The 17758-nt window shown below is 36.6% G+C and overlaps 1 protein-coding gene across 1 annotated transcript; it reads left to right on the forward strand.

Moving 5' to 3' along the window:
• Window positions 1-4562: 4562 nt before the first annotated feature.
• Window positions 4563-16878, forward strand: LOC148347196 (WD repeat domain phosphoinositide-interacting protein 1-like). The gene is made up of 12 exons (XM_088324337.1): window positions 4563-4781; window positions 6951-7033; window positions 7184-7353; window positions 7416-7512; window positions 9341-9438; window positions 9513-9605; window positions 9677-9747; window positions 10949-11056; window positions 13380-13544; window positions 13615-13722; window positions 13786-13898; window positions 15871-16878. Exons 1-12 carry the CDS (start codon window positions 4702-4704, stop codon window positions 15981-15983), a joined length of 1299 nt encoding a protein of 432 aa, XP_088180463.1. The 5' UTR covers window positions 4563-4701; the 3' UTR covers window positions 15984-16878.
• Window positions 16879-17758: the final 880 nt, after the last annotated feature.

The raw sequence follows: 17758 nt of genomic DNA on the forward strand, positions 1-17758 counted from the left end.
CCCTCACTTATGGTCATGAACTTTGGGTTATAACCAAAAAAACACGACCCCGGATACAAGTGACCGATCGAGTTTCCTCCGCAGGGTGTCTGGGTTTTCCCTTAGAGATAAGGTGAGAAGATCAGTCATCCGGGAGGGACTCTGTGTAGAGCCACTGCTCCTCCGCATTGAGAGGAACCAGTTGAGGTGGCTCGGGCATCTGATAAGGATGCCTCCTGGACGCCTCCCTCTGTCCCACCGGCAGGAGGCCCCGGGGGCGACCCAGGACACGTTGGAGAGACTATGTCTTTCGGCTGGCTTGGGAACGCCTCGGGATCCCGTCGGATGAGCTGGAGGAGGTGGCTGGGGATAGGGACGTCTGGGCTTCCCTTTTAAGGCTGCTGCCCCCGCGACCCGACCCCAGATAAGCAAAATATAATGGATGGATGGATGGATGGATGGATGGATGGAAGTGACGTGTTACCATCAATAACAAGCGGTCTTTGTTTTGTCTTCGCAAATATTTTGTGATCAATTAAAAATAAGATTGTTCTTGGAGGTGCAGAGGTGGGGTACCTTTGGGCAAGAGGGTTTCTTCTTCTGAGGCGGGGCGTGACAGAAAACAATTGAGAAGCACTAGTTTAAGGCAATATGAAAATACCAAATGTTTAAAAATCGCACTTGGGTGTCTTTATAGAGGTTCAAAGAAATTTTAGCTTCTCTCTACTATGGGCTTTTTTTGTAATATCTTTCTATATTTGATATGAACCAGCAAAGTTTATGTATTCAGGTAAACGGTTTCATAAAAAATAAAAATAAAAGCAAAAATACTTATAACTAAGTTAGTGCCATAAAGCATAAATATTTTTTCCAGAACTAATGTCGCTGAGTGCCAAAACGTAAAATGCATCGTTCATGTATAAGTTCAGCGTTCTTGCAAAAAATATTACTTTACAAGCAAAGTGTCCTTGTGTTTACCAAAAGCATTCTTTAGATATCGGCGGTATCACAAATGCAAAAGATAAGCACCAAAGTGAAAGTTCTGCTTGAAATGCATCCTTTCACAAAAAGCCAATTCTAGTAATGTTCTTGGAAAATAATATTTTTAAAAAACTTAGCAATTTTCAACAATAGTAAAAGCTAGAAACATACTATTTTCAAATAAAAGATGAGGGTTGAAGCTTTATATTGATAAGTCCTGGGCCTAGACAGCAAAAATGGCAAGAATTGGCAGGCACGCGCACTAGCCATTTGAGAGAAACGTCTGGCATTGAATGAGTTAAATTGGAAATGGTCTAGTCAAGTCAAGTCATGTTTCTTTGTATAGCCCATTGTCATAAGGAGTCTCAGAGGGCAGCACAGACCACTAATTGCAAACTACAGACTATATATACACTATTCCCTGATCTAAAACCTACATGAGGGCAAAGAAAAACTCAAGACCCTCAACATGAGGAAAATGAAGATACCTTCGGAGGGGACTGCACATGAGGTAATCCCCCCTTCCAGAATGACCAGGCTGCAATGGATTTTAACAAACTATAAAATTAAAAATATAAAATAATTGAAGTATAATAAAAAATATCTTTGAAAGTCACCAAAGACATCCAAAAGTGCTTTACAATGTGCTTCACCCTTAACCCATCAAGACACATTGTAAGAACCCGACAGTGGACCCAGCCGCGTAACGTTTTCACACAAGCTTTATTTTACAGGAATGGGGCAGTCATGCGCGTGAACAAAAACGCCAGTGATTCAGCAATCGCGGGGCGGAAGAAGTGAGACAGAGAAGTCAGGCGCGGGAAAAAAGGAAGCCAGAGGCAGATGAGATCGAAACCAGACAAGATAGACGGGATCGATACCAGATACACGAGCAAGATACCGGACAGACAAGATCAATACCAGATACTGGATTAAAATACCAGACAGGACATACAGAATCAATACCGGATACTGGATACAACAGTAAGATACCAGAGCAAGATACTAGATACTGGATACATGAGCAATATACTGGACGAGACGGGACAGACGGGATCGTTACCGGATACTGGATACACGAGCAAGATACTGGACAAGGCAGGACAGACAGGATTGATACCGGATACAAGAGCAAGATACCGGACAGGACAGGTGAGACAGGATCGATACAAGATACACGAGCAAGATACCGGACAGGACAGACGGGATCGATACCGGATACTGGAGCAAGATACTGGACAGGACGGGACAGACGGGATTGATACCGGATAATGGATACACGAGCAAGATACCGGACACAGTCGAAATACACGTCTTGCAAGTGCAGAGGTTCGTTGACGAACTGACAACACACTCACACACCGATAGCCAGAGGCAGCCATGCAAGGCACCTACCTGCCTAATGGGGCAATGGGGTTATATAATTAAATCAATATTTTAAATGAGGGATTGTATGCTATTTTTGTCATTTTCCACTCTGCGTGAGTTTTCCTAGGTTAAATAAACTGTAGTGGAAATGCATATTGTTGGTTTGCTTTTTTTTTTTTTTTTGCTTTTTTTTTAATGCCTAGTTGATAAACACTACAAAAGATTAAACCTTAGCAAGTATATATTGAGGGGGGAAAAATGATAATTTTATAATCATACTTTACATCCCTGAATTATAATTTTGATTGTGAGCCTCAGGCCTCTGTAAGATTATTTTGACACCCCTGCATTATAAAGACACAATTGCTCAAACAAAATATTAAAACGGTCCTAAAAGAATGTTATTATTATGATATAAGATTCCACACCTAAGAACAAAGAAAATGTATACATTCATAGAAAATAATATTGGACAAAATTAATTAATTGCAACATTATAGTCTATTGAATTTATTCACTAAACCAGTGTTTCTCAACTGATGGGTCGGGACACAAAAGTGGGTCACAGCCCTTTTCCTCGGTAAAAATAATGCTGAGAACAAAAAAACATAGGGTCGATTACTCTCAAACAGTAGATGGCGATAATGCCCTGCTCAATCTTTCCAACCCGTTTACAGAAAACACATCTCATTTAATTGTGATTTTGTTGCTTCTTTCTGTCCATAATAATGGATCCCAAGAAAGTTAGCAATAAGGGGAAGGGAATGGGAAACCGTGACAACAGGAATTGAGTAGAAGAAGGAAAAAAATACAAAATGCTAAAATGGTGTACGAGCTTCTTCCATTGTAAATTGTTTAAAATTGTTGTATTTCTAGCTTCTGCTTTTTGAACCATTCTATTCACCTTTATTATTAAAAACACATAATTAGGGTAAGTAATCATCATTGGTTAGATACCTAATTTTTAATATTTTTGATTCAAACTTTTTAGTATTTGGCTATTTGAAAGAAGTCGTATGTGGTCGATTACATGCATGTATGCGAGTATATACGGTACTTGAAGTTGTTTTGTTTTTTGGGGGGGGGGTCGCATCTTGGCAGCTGAGTGGTAAGCCCATCAGGGGCACAGTTTTGATGTCATGGGTTCAAATCCAGCTGAGTTTGCATGCTCCCCCCGTGCTTGTGTGGGTTTCCTTCCACATTCCAAAAATATGCATGTTGCACTGCTCGAAGATTGCTTGGATGGGCTCCAGCACACCCGAGACCCTGCTGAGGATAATCGGTGCGGATAATGGACGGATGGAATGGGGCGCAGCTTGTCATTAGGGTGGTGGTAGCTCCTCAAGTCAGATCGGTTTAGGACCAGTAAACTAAACAACTTAGGCTATGATAGAGCCAAATCAAATCAACGAACCTGCCCATCAAGCATGGGTTTAACTTATCTGCGTTTTGCTACGTAAACCTAACCTAATTGTAAAACTTTACGAACAGGAACTGGTTACGCTAAAAAGTCACGCTATATTTTGTGTTTTAGTTGTTAGGAACATAAAAATTGACGAATAAAAGAACACCTAACGGGATCCTATTCCGTTCGAATGTATAACAGATTGACGAGGCTGCTAGCCAATCAAATCAGTCCGCCCATCAAACTGTTTTGATCCAATCGACATAACCGATAACAGCGACTTTGATGAATCACAAAAATACCATAGAATTGTAAAAACAGGCAATGGTTACACTAAAATCACTTTAAAAGTTCAAAGGGACACAAGCTCTATTTGACCTCTGAAATTCACATTTTGATACCTGAAAAAAGAAAATATACATTTATGTTTACTTTTAGTTTGACTCACAAGTCTGTTAGCAAATTGAATCACTAAACCCGCCCATCGAGCTTGTTTTTAACCAATCCTCGTTTAGCTACATTAACCTGACTGACTGACATCAAGTTTGACAAACGTGCAAATGAAGATAAGAAATATAAAGTTGTTGCACCAAGATCACCATATTTTCATTTTAAAATATATTTTAATTCAAAGATAATAAAATCGACGAATGAAAAGAAATGATCTCGTGTCGTTTTCTGTTCAAGTGAAAGTCATGATTGATGAGGCTGTAGCCAATAAAATTACGGAATACAACCAACTGACAGCAACTTTGACGAATCAGATCAATTTTCGTCCAACTTCTGTTAAGGCGGATCTTAGGTCGCCCTCCAAGCCAATCAGAAGGCATCTTAGCGTGACACTTCCTCCCGATGCTTGTTATTGTTTTTCTACATGAACCCTGCGACTAAATACTCATATTAAGATTTTTTAGGTTTATTTTTTGATCCATCCGAGTCTGAAGCTTCTGAGCTCAGCTTGGCAAAAGATGGAATCCCAGGACGAAGGTGACGGTGGAACCGAGATGCTCCGAGGCTTCATCTGTGCCTCATTTAACCAGGACACCACGTAAGCAATGATGACGGCCTCGGTTGCCCTGCAACAACAAAATGATTGACAATTGCCCTGCATGCCCTATTATTCAATTATTATTCACAATCATACATTATTATTATTATTAAGAATATTTGTCAAGGTTCGATTAGGACTAATTTGAACACCCACTGCGTAAGCATTTTGAGTGGGTGGGCCGCTCGGTACAGCGATGTCCTCCAAATGTTTTGAATAACTTCAAATGTATGACCATTTTTAATGCACCAAGCTTTTTTTTCATCCAGAAAAGATACATTCGGAGTCTTGATCAATTTCTTCGGATAAATGCCATCTCTTTTTTAACCTTATGCATAAACTTTGATCAAACTTTAGAATTTTATTAAATTTAATTTCAAAAGTATTCTTTGGGTGTAAGTTGAAGTTTTTTCTTTATTTTACTTGAGGTAAAATATTGTGTTTTTCTTCTGTACCTAATTTTTGAATGAAATAAGAAAAATAGTCTTTCCATTTTGCTTTTTTTAGTCTTTTTGAGTGCAAGAATAACTTAAAAAAGTTAAAATATTGTAAAATAATATACCTTTTAGTACTATATTTTAAGGCTATTTTTTATTATACTTTTAGTTAAATAAATATTTTTTACTCTTGTTATACTTACTTTCTCACCTAAATATTTAGTAAATTAAGAAAAATAATTATTAAAATAACCAATTGGCAAAGGATAATTTCTCTCATTTTGTTAATTGTATTTTACTAGAAAAAAAATCAAATAAAGCAAAATAAAAATGTATATTGTTTCCTGATATTTACATTTCATTTTTATATATGCTTAAAACTAGCAAAACAATAAATTTACTGAAATATGGTAAAGTAAGAAAAATGAGGTTTTATAATAATAAATAAAATATTATTTACAGCTATATTTTATCATAAATTTCAGTTTTTTTGAGTATTTGTCTTGTTTACAATTTTAGCTAATATTATAGTAAAATGAGAAAATAAATCCTTAACGTTTTAAAAATATGTGATTGGAAGATGGAGAATATATATATATATATATATATATATATATATATATATATATATATCATAATTTGTAATAATATTGAAATATATTGAGTTTAAATAAAAAATAAGAACAATTAATAATAGATTTTTTTTTTAATTTTTTGGAGGTAGCCTTATTATTAAGTTACTATACAAGTTATTATTTTGTATGAATATTTAGGTTGGATTCATATAACTTTCCTATTTTCCCTATAGTTAATTTTCTCGTAAAATGAGAAAAATAATGCTAAACATTTTCAAAATATCTGAATGACAGACAGGAAATATAAATATATACGGTGAAGAAAATAAGTATTTGTGCACCCTGCTGTTATAACATTTCTCCCACTTAAAAATCGTGGAGGGGCCTGAAATTTTCATCGTACGTGCATGTCCACTGTGAGGGAGATAATCTAAAAAGAAAAATCCAGAAATCACAATGCATGAATTTTCAATGGTTTATTTGTGTTATTTGCAAATAAGTATTTGAACACCTGAGAAAATGAATGTTAATATTTGGTACAGTGGCCTTCATTTTGCTATTACAGAGGTCAAACGTTTCCTGTAGTCTTTTACCAGTTAAAGTCTTACTGATTGTATGGGGTGCACAGGTCTCTTTATGCAGCTAATAAAGACTCTCCTCGAACGGGTGCATCTGATTCAGGATGATACATGGAGTGCAGGTGGACTTCTAATGGGCGGACCAACAGGTCTTTCAGAGTCAGAATTCTAGATGATACACAGGTGTTCAGATACTTATTTGCAGCTTTATCACACAAATAAATTGTTAAAAAAAACATGCATTGCAATTTCTTGATTTTCTTTTTAGTTTATCTATCTCACAGTGGACATGCACCTAGGACGAAAATTTCAGACCCCTCCATGATTTCTAAGTGGGAGAAATAGCAAAATAGCAGAGTGTGCAAATACTTATTTTCTTCACTGTGTGTGTATATATATATATATATATATATATATATATATATATATATATATATATATATATATATATATATATATATATATATATATATATATATATATATATATATATATATATATATATATATATATATAAATAATGCCAAAATATATTTAAATACAAATTAATAACAGAAAATAATGTTTTTGTGCCTTAAGTTCCTTGTCGGTGGGCACAAAGAACGGCTACCGTCTTTTCTCCGTCACAGCTGTGGATAAACTGGACTGCATCCACGAGGGAGGTGAGAAGATGTCAATGATAGCCTTAGCATGCTAGCCTAGCTGGAATCAGACTGATATGTGCTGTAGGGACACCGGTATTAAGTTATTAAACTCACCTTTTTTTTAAAAAAATGAAATAACACTATTTTTTTTTTTTTGCTGCCTCCTAGTGGAATGTCCAGACGCTCGCATCGTGGAGCGTCTTTTCTCCAGCAGCCTGGTGGTGGTAGTGAGCCAATCGGCGCCGCGGCGGATGAACGTCTACCACTTCAAGAAAGGAACCGAGATCTGCAACTACAGCTACACGAACGACATCCTCTCCGTCCGGCTGAACAGGCAGGTGAGATCGGAAAATCCATTTTCGCCGATTCCGGATCACCGGAAAAATCGTCTCGTCGCCAGCGACTGGTGGTGTGCCTGGAGGAATCGGTTTACATCCACAATATCAAAGACATGAAGCTCCTCAAGACGCTGCTCAACACACCCAACAACCCGGCAGGTGAGCTCAGAAATCGAACCGTTTAATGCTTTTCTAGATCAAAACCAGAGCCAATAGGAAAGTAGTAGTAGTCGTGTCAAGGAAGTCAATCCTAGTTGTTCCAGTGCATTATTTTCATTCTGAATATACAAGTACATGATAACTAGTTTTTAATGGTAGTGGGAATTGAGACTTAAAATAATATATTGACAATTCCGCGCAGTGGTTAGCGCCTCCGCGGCACAGTTCTGAAGTCACGGGATCAAACCTTCCTGTGTGGAGTTTGCATGTTCTCCTAGTGCTTGCTTGGGTTTCCTCCGGGTACTCTGGTTTCCTCCCGCACTCCAAAAACATGCATGTCAGGTTAATTGGCCGGTCCAAATTGTCCCTAGGTGTGGATGAGCGAGCAAATTGTCTGTCCCTGTGTGCCCTGCGACTGGCTGGCAACCAGTTCAGGGATGTGCTCCAGCACCCCCGCGACCCTACTGAGGATAAGTGGTGCAGATAATGGATGGATGGATATTGACAATTCCAACATTTTTATAGATAAGTCAAAAGGAAAAAGAAAAGCCCCTGAAAGAATAGAAAAAAAGACAAAAGGTTGTAAAAACGATTTTAAAAAAATGAAGAAAGGGAAGTAAAAAAGGACAAAAATGGGAAACAAAGGAAAAATGAAGAGGTAAAGGAAAAAGGGGGAAAGGGAAAAGGAGGGAAAGAAACGAATACAAATAAAAAAGGAAAAATAGAAGATTAAAAAAAGTGGGGCAGCACGGCGGCGCAGTGGTTAGCGCGTGTGCGGCACAGTTCTGAGGTCTCGGGAGCCTCTGTGTGGGTTCTAATCCAGCTACCGGACTTCCTGTGCGAAGTTTGTATGTTCTCCCCGTGCATGCGTGGGTTTCCTCCGGGCACTCCGGTTTCCTCCCACATTCCAAAGACATGCATTTCAGGTGGATTGGCCGGTCCAAATTGTCCCTAGGTGTGAATGAGCGAGCGAGTTGTCTGTCCCTGTGTGCCCTGCGATTGGCTGGCAACTAGTTCAGGGTGTCCCCTGCCCACTGCCTGATGATTGCTGGGATGGGCTCCAGCACACCCGCGACCCTACTGAGGATAAGCGGTGCAGCTAATGAGATGAGAGAGATGAGAAGATTAAAAAAGTAAGGAAATTGGGAGAAGGGAAAAAGGAAGACCGAAAAAGAGTAATACAAGGAAGAATGTAAAACAAAAAGGAAAAAAGGACATCAATTGAAAAAGAAAATATACCTTAATGGAAAAGAGTTCCAAAAGGAAAAAAAAAGGGGGGGGAGGGGGGATGAAGACAGAAAAAAAATTGGGAAAATGATAAGCCCAAAAAAGGCAAAAAAAAGACAATAAATGTTTTACAAAATATTTTTTCATTCAAATGAAATATAATAGTAAATACATTAGAAACAAATTTAAAGTAAAGACGAACCGTAATTAAAATAACAATATATTTTATTGATATTTGAAATTTTTGAAATATTTTGGAAAAAAAAATTTAAGTTAAAAATAATGCAAAAAATATATTTTTCTTTTCATAATAATAATTGAATGTTGAAAATCATTTTAATCCCTACTAAATTCATAATTCACCTACGTTAATAAACTTCATTTTATACCAATGAATAATTTGTCATTTCTTTAATGTGGTATTGGTTGTAAAATGCCTGAAAACACTTATAAATTATAATAATACTGTAGTACAAATACTGTACATAATATGTATTTTTACTCAACGGTTTGCATCCTGAACCAAAAATGTCCATTTAATACACTCTACAAAAATAAATACATGTATTTTTGGAAAGTAACGGAGCCGTTCCCTCGGCAGGTCTGTGCGCCCTGTCGGTCAACCACGGCAACTCTTTCCTAGCTTACCCTGGCAGTGCCGCCGTTGGGGAGATCACCGTCTATGATGCCAACAACCTGGTGAGAGCCAGTTGACCCCCTCACCCCTTCTGTCGCCATGGTAACCACCTCAGCATCCCCCTCCTCCCTTTCAGAGCACGCTGACGCTAATCCAGGCACACGCTAGCCCACTAGCCGCGCTCGCCTTCAACGCTTCCGGCAGTAAACTGGCTAGCGCTTCCGAGAAGGTGAGTGAGTGAGTCCTACCTACCTCCGTTTTCGCCGAACCCCCCCCAAAGCAAGACGTCTGTACTTGCAGGGCACTGTCATCCGAGTGTTCGGCGTTCCTGATGGACTCAGGCTCTTTGAGTTCCGCAGAGGCATGAAGAGGTTAGCAAAATGGCTGCCGTTCTGTGTCAATTAGTCAAAGTTGGTCGATTTTAATTTTAATAATTATTTTCTTGAAATGTATTATTTTATTTTTTTATCTTTTATTTTTTTACTTTTTAAATATTTATTCCATTTATTTTTCAAATTTTGATAAAATAGATTTTATTATATTTTTTAAATTCTATTTATCATTTTCATTTAGATTCTTGTTAATTTCAATTTTTTTTAATCTTAGTATAATTTTTTTATTCAAGTTTTTATTTTCATTTAAGGCCCCAGTGTGTAATATTTGAAAACTTGATGAAACTGTATTTTCTAATGCGAACGTAAACCAGCGGCAAATGAGATTAGCGTAGCGGCAAGTTGTCAGACAAACACAGCGGCAACCTTAGGATTCCACTATGTAAAAGAAATAGAAATGTATTGACCAAGATCTTTTTATTTAAAAAAAAATAGAATTGGTAAGATAGTTCTTTTTTTAATGCACAAAATATTATACTCTGTCCCTTTAATATTTAATTTTCATACATTTTATTTTTTATTTCTATTTGTTATACATTTTCTATTTATTTTCCAACCTTACATTTTATTATTATTTTATTCTTTTTTTATGCATTTTCTATTTTATGTATTTGTAGTTTGAAAATATTTTTTTTAATGTGTAAAATATTTTCAATTATTTTACCTAATAAATTTTGTAATTTGTTCTACGTTTTGTTTTTTATTTATTTATTTCACTTGTATTTTAATTTGATTGTATTATTTGTTATGCATTTTCAAATTCTCATGTATTTATTTAAAAATAATGTCCTAATTACATTATGTGATGTAATTGATGTTATTTTCTGTTTTTATTTTATTTTATTTTTAAATACATTTTCAATTTTTATTTATTTTTCATTTTTTGTTCAATTAATTTTTATAATTTTTTTTTCAAGTTTTCAATCTAATTTTTTTAATTTAAATAAATGTTCAATCTTTTAGCTTTTAATACATTTTCAATATTTTGTGTAATTTTTCTAAAATGCAATTTTTTTATTATACATTTTTGATTATTTTATGGTTCTGTACATATGAATACTGTATGTATATTTTTAATTCAATTTTTATTATTATTGTTTAAATAATTTCAATTATATTTTGTTCATTTATTTTCAAATAATAATTTATGATATTTATCAATTCATTTATTTTTTCTCAGATATGTCAGTATTGGCTCGCTGTCCTTCAGCCCTGATGCGCAGTTCCTGTGCGCCTCCAGCAACACAGAAACGGTTCATATCTTCAAATTGGAACAGCACAGTCCGAGGTAACAAAATCATAATAAAAGAATAAAAACATAAAATAAAAGTCATTATACTTTTATTAGTGTGTCCACAAACCTATTTTAATATCACGCAGGCACAAACCAAGATCATTCAAAATGCAGTTTTGAAATGTCGATTCCATTTATTAGGGCACAAAGAATATATAGGCCTGTGTGGCCCTATGTGAAAAAGTAATTATCTCCAATGCCAAATCACAAAGTAACTGCGACTAACCACATTATTGGGAAGGCTGCGTTCATTTCCAAAGACCAAAACCCATAATGTATTGCCACTACCTGAGTTGAATCGAGAAATCATCAGAATTGCAATCTGTTAGACAAAGTAAAGTAGGCTACAAAATCTCAAAACACAATCAACATGCCTTTTTCCAAAGAAATTCTAGAAGAAATTTTTTAAAAGTCATCGGAATATATTAGCCTGGAAAAAAGTCACAAAACCATTCCAAAGTTGTAGGGCTCCTGCGAACCACTGTCAGAGCCATGAGGAATTGGAGAAAACTGGGAACAGTGGAAAATCTTCCCAGGGGTGGTCTACCAAATAGTATAACTCCAAGAGTGCGTCAACGGTTCATCCAGGAGGTTACAAAACACATTTGAAAAACATCCAAGGAATTGCAGGCCTTGCTGGCCTCAGTTAAATGTTGTGTGACTCCAAGTGTTCATGACTCCACTATAAGAAATACACTGGCCAAAAATGGCATCCATGGGAAAGTTCCCATCCAAAAAAAAAACAACCATGTCATAAAAGAACACAAAGAGTTGTCTCATGTTTGCCAGAAAGCATCTTGTTTATCCTCAAGACTTCTGGAGAAACACTCTTGGACTGATGAGTCAAAAATTGGAACGTTTTGGAAGGTGTGCAGCCCGTTACATCTGGCGCAAAAATGCCACAGCGTTTGACAAATAGAACCAGACAGTAAAGCAGGGTGGTGGCAGTGTGATGGTCTGGAGCTTAGCTGCCTCAGGACCATGACACAGCGAAACACATACATAATATTGACGGACAGAATGTTGAATTCTGGTGTACCTTCACATTCAAGCGCTCTTGGATCATGCAGCAGGACAACAATCCAAAACACATCAGCAAGTTCACCTCTGAATGGCTCAAAAACAAACAAAAAAAGAAGGTTTTGGAGTGGCCAAGTCAAAGCCAAATTTTGAATCCAATTGAAATGCTGTGATGTGACCTAAAAAAAATGGACAGTTCATACTAGAAAACTCTCCAATATGGCAGATTTTCAAAATTTCAAAATTACATTTTGTATTTTTTGGGGTTGCCTCTGAACGATAACCAAAATGGTGTGACGATCTGAAACCTTTGTGAGTGAGGAATATACAAAAAATACAGAAATCAGGAAGGGGAAAATTAAAGACACTGTATAAGACATGAGCGGCACGGCAGATGAGTGGTTAGCGCGTCCATGGCACAGTTCTCAGTTCATGGGTTCAAATCCAGCTACCGGCCTTCCTGGGCAGAGTTTGCATGTTTTCCCCGTTGTTTGCTCCGGGCACTCCGGTTTCCTCCCACATTCCAAAATCATGCATGTCAGGTTAATTTGACGGTCCAAATTGTCCCTAGGTGTAATGGAGCGAGTGAGTAGTATGTCTCTATGTGCCCTGCGACTGGCTGGAAACCCATCCAGGGTGTCACCAGCTCACTGCTCGAAGATGGCTGGGATGGGCTCCAGCACCCCTGCGACCCTATTGAGGATATGCGGTGCAGATAATGGATGGATGTATAAGACGCATTGGGTTAGAAGGCGTACTTTCAAATTGTGGGCCAATTTAGGGTTTTTAGCTGCACCTTGCTGTTTCTTAGGGAGGAAATAGGTCGAAATGTGGTGGAAGCTAGAGCTCTTGTTGGTGATAGAAATGAGTGGAGAGGTGCGGTGAAAGAATAGTGGAATGTTTCGACACGTTCTAAGGGATGGACAGGGCACCTGTATGATGCGGCAGGGGTAAACCAGTGAAAGCTGTCGGGCCGTGCTGTTGAACAGAAGAGTGTGTTGTGTCACCCTGACTTGAGTGACATGGCCGCTTTCTTGTGTCTCGTTTCATCTGGAGGTGCCGAAATGCTTAACTTGTTTGGGTGTTTGGGCATTTGGCCTGGCCACGGTCAAATTGTTTGTGTTTTTTGCTACTTATTTCTTTTCTTTGTTTTTGTGTATGTGTTTGTCTTGCTGTCAGTCACCCCTCTTGAGGGATATGATCAGAGTAGATAGATGAATAGGTGCACCTTAATGGTCAGGAAAATATGGTAAATGATCAGTAACGCTTGACCTAAAATACACAAGATATTTTTCAGTCAAGAGGAGGACTCCCCCACCTGGTCGGCGTACGTGGGCAAAATGTTCTCGGCCGCCAGCACGTACCTGCCCGCTCAGGTGTCCGACATCATGCACCAGGATCGGGCCTTCGCTACAGTCAGGCTCGACGTCTTCCGGCAGAAAAACGTCTGCGCGCTGGCCACGTGAGAAAAGGCAGAAATTAGAATTATTTTTTTTTTCGCTTAAAAACAATAATCTTTTGTCGTCGGGCAGAATTCAGAAGCTTCCGCGCCTGCTAGTGGCGTCCTCGGACGGGCACCTTTACATTTATAACGTGGACCCACAGGACGGGGGCGAATGCATGCTGGTTCAAAAACACAGGTGAGTTTTTAGTCAACTGAAAAATCCTCCACATGATGGCAGCGAATTCATTTTCTCTCTCAGCTTGTCGGAAGGCAGTGAGAAGGAAGAAGACACGACGGCAGAGGTTTCCAACCAATCATACGCGGCTACCGTGGCGCTTCCTTCCAGCCCGCCGTGCTCCACCACGCTCTTAGGTGACAAAAAATTCAAATAGTGCATTGTTTTTAAAAGCATATTATTTTTATCTAGTATGTTTATCTTATTTTAGAGACTACAATCAATCAAAATGAGTATGTATAGCACTTTTCAGGCAATGACTTAGAACTTCAAAGTGCTATATAAAAACATTCAAGGTTCAATAACAGAAAATATCCATTCCTTTTCCCCAACTCAACAACCCGGTACACCAAATAGTAAATTAAGGGAGAAATCATCCTTAAAATGTAGAGTTATCGAGGATTTTTGTCTTTTTTTTAAAAATTGGATACAAGTACTAGAAATAGATGTATATTTTTTCCATTACAATGGCAAATATTCTTGCTTGGAACATAAAAATTTGAAGTGTCCCATTGGAAGAAAGACTTAAAAATCAAGCTCAAAATTACTTTTCAATAGAATGAAAAGCTGTTGGAACAATTCTCATTTTATTTTTTTTTAATGTTAGAAATTTCACTGTTTTTCATTTATATACTTTTAATAAAAGAGTGAGGCCAATTCTTGTACTAACAATTTTTTCATTCAGTTAAAAACTTTTTAAAATTATTTTTAACATATTTCAAAGATGTTTTTCTTTTTTGATCTTTAACATTTTTAATGACTAAAACCTTTTTTACTCAAAATATTTTTCAAAATACACAGATTTTTCAGATTATTTAAAACCTTAATTTTTTTAAACAAATAAAACCTTTTTTTAATTTAAAACCTTTTTTCAAATACTCAAATCATTTTTCATGTTTTCTCCCTACATTTTCTTATTAACTACAACCTTTTATTACTGAAATATTTGTAAATGCTTTCATATTGTTTTCAATTATAAATTATACTTTTTTTAAATTAATTTAATTTGAATAATTTTAAGTAGTTTTAAGTAGTTAATATTTCCCCCCCCTTATTTTGTTAAGTTGACTGTTGGCAGTGTTTGGCAAGTTTAAAAAAAAAAGTACAATAAGAAAAAATAATTCCCAAGAGTAATTCAATTGTAAAAATTAAAATCACAAAAATAAGAGTTAAAATAAAAAGGAAATATTTTAAGGCCAAAAACAAAATGAATTATGTTTTTTTTAAACTGGATTTTTTTGCAATGTGCAGTTTCAGCATAAAGAGTAAAATCGGAAAAATTATAGCTATATAATTTTGAATTACAGTGCACTGTTGTCATTAGTTGCACTCAGTATGTATCCAAGCATTATTTACCAGGTTTGTACACATTTTCATGGCCATATTCAGGCATTTTTTCAAAGACTTTCAAAGACCAAATTTCTCGAATTTCAAATGCCATTTTATCTTGCATATGCATTCATCAAGATTAGGGTTGTAGGAGCACAAACTCCTGTGGTGTGGTTTGGGCAAGTACATACTAGTGGAGCCCATTCCTTTCCTAAATCTTGAGAAAATCTCAAATACATTTGTGGATTTGAACAATATGTGTGTAAATATTTTTTAGACTAATCCCTCCCCTAGAAAAAATTGGATAAAATGACAATAATAAGTTCTTTTAAAGTTCTTCTCATTACAATTTACCATTTTCTCTTATTGTACATCGAATGTTTTTATATAGCACTTTATTTTTTGCATGGCCCGTTATAAATGTCGATGATTTATACGTAATCCTTGCACTAATTTCATAGTGCCCTGTTTAGGTGTAGCATGCATAGGACAATAGCGTACAAACTAATGATAAGAGCAGTCAATCACAAGGGAAGAAGAAGAAATGCAATGGCAAAGCGATCCCACCAGAGAGCAGTGTTGGTGTCATTTTTAAGCAGACATGTTGAGAAACATGGCAATAATTTCAAGCCTTTACAAGCAATTCACTCAAACACAATCAAATTCAAGCATTTACAAGTATTTCGAGCACTATTTCAGTATTTTTCATGTAATTATTGAGATATTTTGTATTGTAGTTTGAACCCTGACCTCCACCCTGGTCTTTTCCTCCATTTGCAGGCTACTCGGAGGACGGAGGCACCAAAGAGGGTGACGTCATCCCGGAGCACGAGTTGGCCGAGGCCCCCGTTTGTCTGGACGACCAGAACGAATTCCCTCCCGTCACTCACTAGTTTTACCACCGTCCTACAAGCAAGAAGCGGTCATTTTATTCTCATATTTTGCCAAAAAAAACATGTTCAAATTCATCATGGGAGCAAAACTGAGTTGTTCGCTGCAGTTACGTCATTCTTATTTTATTTATTTTTTGAGAGGTAAGCAATCAAAAAATACAAGGTGACCATCTGACAAAGTCAACATTCCCCACACTAAAAATATAAAAAAAATATATTTGTTGTAATGCAATGACATAAACGAAGCTATAACGGACGCAGTTTTACAAATAAAAAAATAGCTTGAATTTAAGAGAATCACATTTTATTTTAACAGATTTTTAATTCTTTAAATTTGTTGTATTTTGTTTCTTTTGTTCCTTTTAATTATTTTTTTAGATATTTTCTCTTTTAATTATTTTTTCATTTTTCTATTTTATTTTGTATAGATGAATAGACTTTTTTTCCGAATACAAACAGACCAAAGCAAGCGTATAAAGTTTTTTATTTAATTTTTTTTTCTTTTTCTACGCAAAAGAGTATTGTCGTCATTTACATTGATTTTATTCTTATTTTAGCTAGATATTAAATGTAAAGGGCATTTATGGCTTCATTTGAAATGTACTCATCGCTCCTAGTTGCATTACAAATTAATAGTATTTCAAATGTGCAATTCTTTAGTATGAAAAGTGAAGTGAAATGGGAATTGCTTAACCACATAAACGTCCTGGGATATCAAACATGTTTTGTAATGTAATATGTAAATACATAAATAATAATAAATAAGCCAATCAAATGAAGACTTGATCAGCTTATCTAGATAAGACATTTCATTTCGTAGCCAAAATGTAGTGATGTTAACACATCTCACACTGCAATGACGAATCAATAAAGAGGATTCTTAATCAATTCATAAGGAGTTTTATTATTTCAAGTGACAGTCTTTATTTATTCACCACTAGAGATTGCTGTAGTTTAGAATGGGACTGAAAAGTGCGCATTAAAAGAAAATCAACTCCGGAAGCCCGAAATGCACCGCTCAGCAAAATTTTGAAGTTTACTTTTAACAACAAGAGTGAGCAAGCTGCATACATCCAGAACGACTGAAAAGAGCAAGCATCTGGAGTTGGTCAGAGCTTCTGTAAGCTGCTCACTTTAGTGACTAGCAGGAGAAGTTACTAAAAGACCAGTAAAATATTGCAATAGCAAGTTTTATTTAAACAGAGCAGCTAAAAAATACAATAACAGCTGCCTGCGGGCCACAGCCTGCAAACAAGTGGATAAGATGAGTGGCTAGAGAATGAAGCAGTGGAAAACAAAGTCCAAGTTGATGGAAATTAAGGGACCAGGTGAAGTTTGCTTTTATGAGCAGCTGTGGAAGGCAAGTGATACTGATTCACTTAGCAATAAGAATAGCGGCTAATGGTGAGTCATAGACTGCAACAAACTGGCTAAGATGAGTAGCTAGAGAAGGAAAAACTGGGGGGAAAAAAGGAGGAGATGCCTTCGTGATGGGACTTCACTTGGGAAGGCAAGTGACACTGAAGCAGGAGTAGCTAACAGAAGCAGTGAGCCATAGCCTGCAATCATTTATCTAAAATGAGTGGCTAAAGAAGGAAACGGTGGGGGGGTAAGATCCTTTGATGACAGGACTCTGCTGTGAAAGGTGGGTAACTGAAGCGGGTAACAACAGCGGCCAGCCGTACCCTGCAGCCAAGAGTCTTACATGAGCGGTTACAGAAGGAAACAGTGAAAAGAGGTTAAATCATGTTTGAGCTAGTACATGTGTTTTTGCA

Source organism: Urocampus carinirostris, chromosome 19 (assembly GCF_059441175.1).
Source record: "Urocampus carinirostris isolate Australia breed hairy pipefish chromosome 19, RoL_Ucar_1.0, whole genome shotgun sequence".
NCBI lineage: Eukaryota > Metazoa > Chordata > Actinopteri > Syngnathiformes > Syngnathidae > Urocampus > Urocampus carinirostris.